Below are 1,088 nucleotides of genomic sequence, written 5' to 3' on the forward strand. Positions count from 1 at the left end.
AAAATGATCAGAAAAAAGATCTTCATCAGAATTATTTACTGCACAATAGAAACACTAAAACTACCAGTACTGCAACATAAGATAGGACAGTGCTCTACACTAAAGCAATTGTTGGAGCAATTCTACTCAAGCTGAAACAAAGCAAGAATTATGAATTAGAGAGGGATGGAACTCCCCCAGACCAACGCTCGGGGGGAGATCTCTGCTCTCAACCTCCAGCAGTGACTTTGGGGGGTCCCAGCCAAGGCAGGAATCTCCACACACCCCCCAAGAAGGGTTCTGTTGGCACAACCTGCCCCTGGCAAAGGGGACTGGCCCTTTCTGGTAGAAAGGGATGGACTGACAGTCACTGGACTCCAGGGGTTGCCTCACCATCAGGGGGGTCATTCGGGGTTGGAGTAGCAGCCAAAGCTCTTCCCATAGTGGGGGCATTTGTAGGGCTTCCCTTACTTGTGGGTCCGTTTGTGTCTGGTCAAGTTGGAACTCCAGTTAAAGCTCTTCCCACACTCCCCACACCTGTAGGGCCTCTCCCCGGTGTGAAGGCGCCGGTGGGTGACGAGAGTGGAGTTCCGGTTGAAGCCCTTCCCGCAGTCGGTGCAGCGGAAGGGCCTCTCCCCTGTGTGTGTCTGCTCATGCCTGAGGAGATTCCCGCTGGTCTGAAACACCTTCCCACATTCCAAGCACTTGTAGGGCTGTTCCCCTGTGTGGATGAGCTGGTGGTGGCGGAGGTTGGAGCTGTCCATGAAGCTCTTCCCACATTCCTTACACATGTAAGGCCGTTCCCCAGTGTGGATGCGCTGGTGTTGGATCAGGGTGGAGCTCTGCCTGAAGCTCTTCCCACATTCTCTACACGTGTAGGGTCGTTCCCCAGAGTGGATGTGCTGGTGGCTGAGGAGGTGGTAGCTCCGGCTGAAGCTCTTCCCACATTCCAAGCACTTGTAGGGCTGTTCCCCAGTGTGCATGCGTTGGTGTTTGATCAGGTTGGAGTTGTCCCCGAAGCTCTTCCCACATTCCCTACATGTGTAGGGTCGTTCCCCAGTGTGGATGTGCAGGTGTGTGAGGAGCTGGGTGCTCACCTTGAAGCTCTT

At 54.2% G+C, this 1,088-nt stretch overlaps 1 protein-coding gene across 1 annotated transcript; it reads right to left on the reverse strand.

The window, feature by feature from the left end:
• Positions 1-298: 298 nt before the first annotated feature.
• Positions 299-1,085, reverse strand: LOC114072983 (zinc finger protein 3-like; the record flags this gene model as incomplete). Its single annotated transcript, XM_027910791.1, has 2 exons — positions 299-581; positions 666-1,085. Coding segments are annotated over 2 exons (555 nt in total), but the record flags the coding sequence as incomplete, so codon positions are not given.
• Between the last annotated feature and the right edge of the window lie 3 nt (positions 1,086-1,088).

This window comes from Empidonax traillii, unplaced genomic scaffold (genome assembly GCF_003031625.1).
Source record: "Empidonax traillii isolate 1590-97213 ecotype Southwest subspecies unplaced genomic scaffold, ASM303162v1 scaffold4758:size9239, whole genome shotgun sequence".
Lineage (NCBI taxonomy): Eukaryota > Metazoa > Chordata > Aves > Passeriformes > Tyrannidae > Empidonax > Empidonax traillii.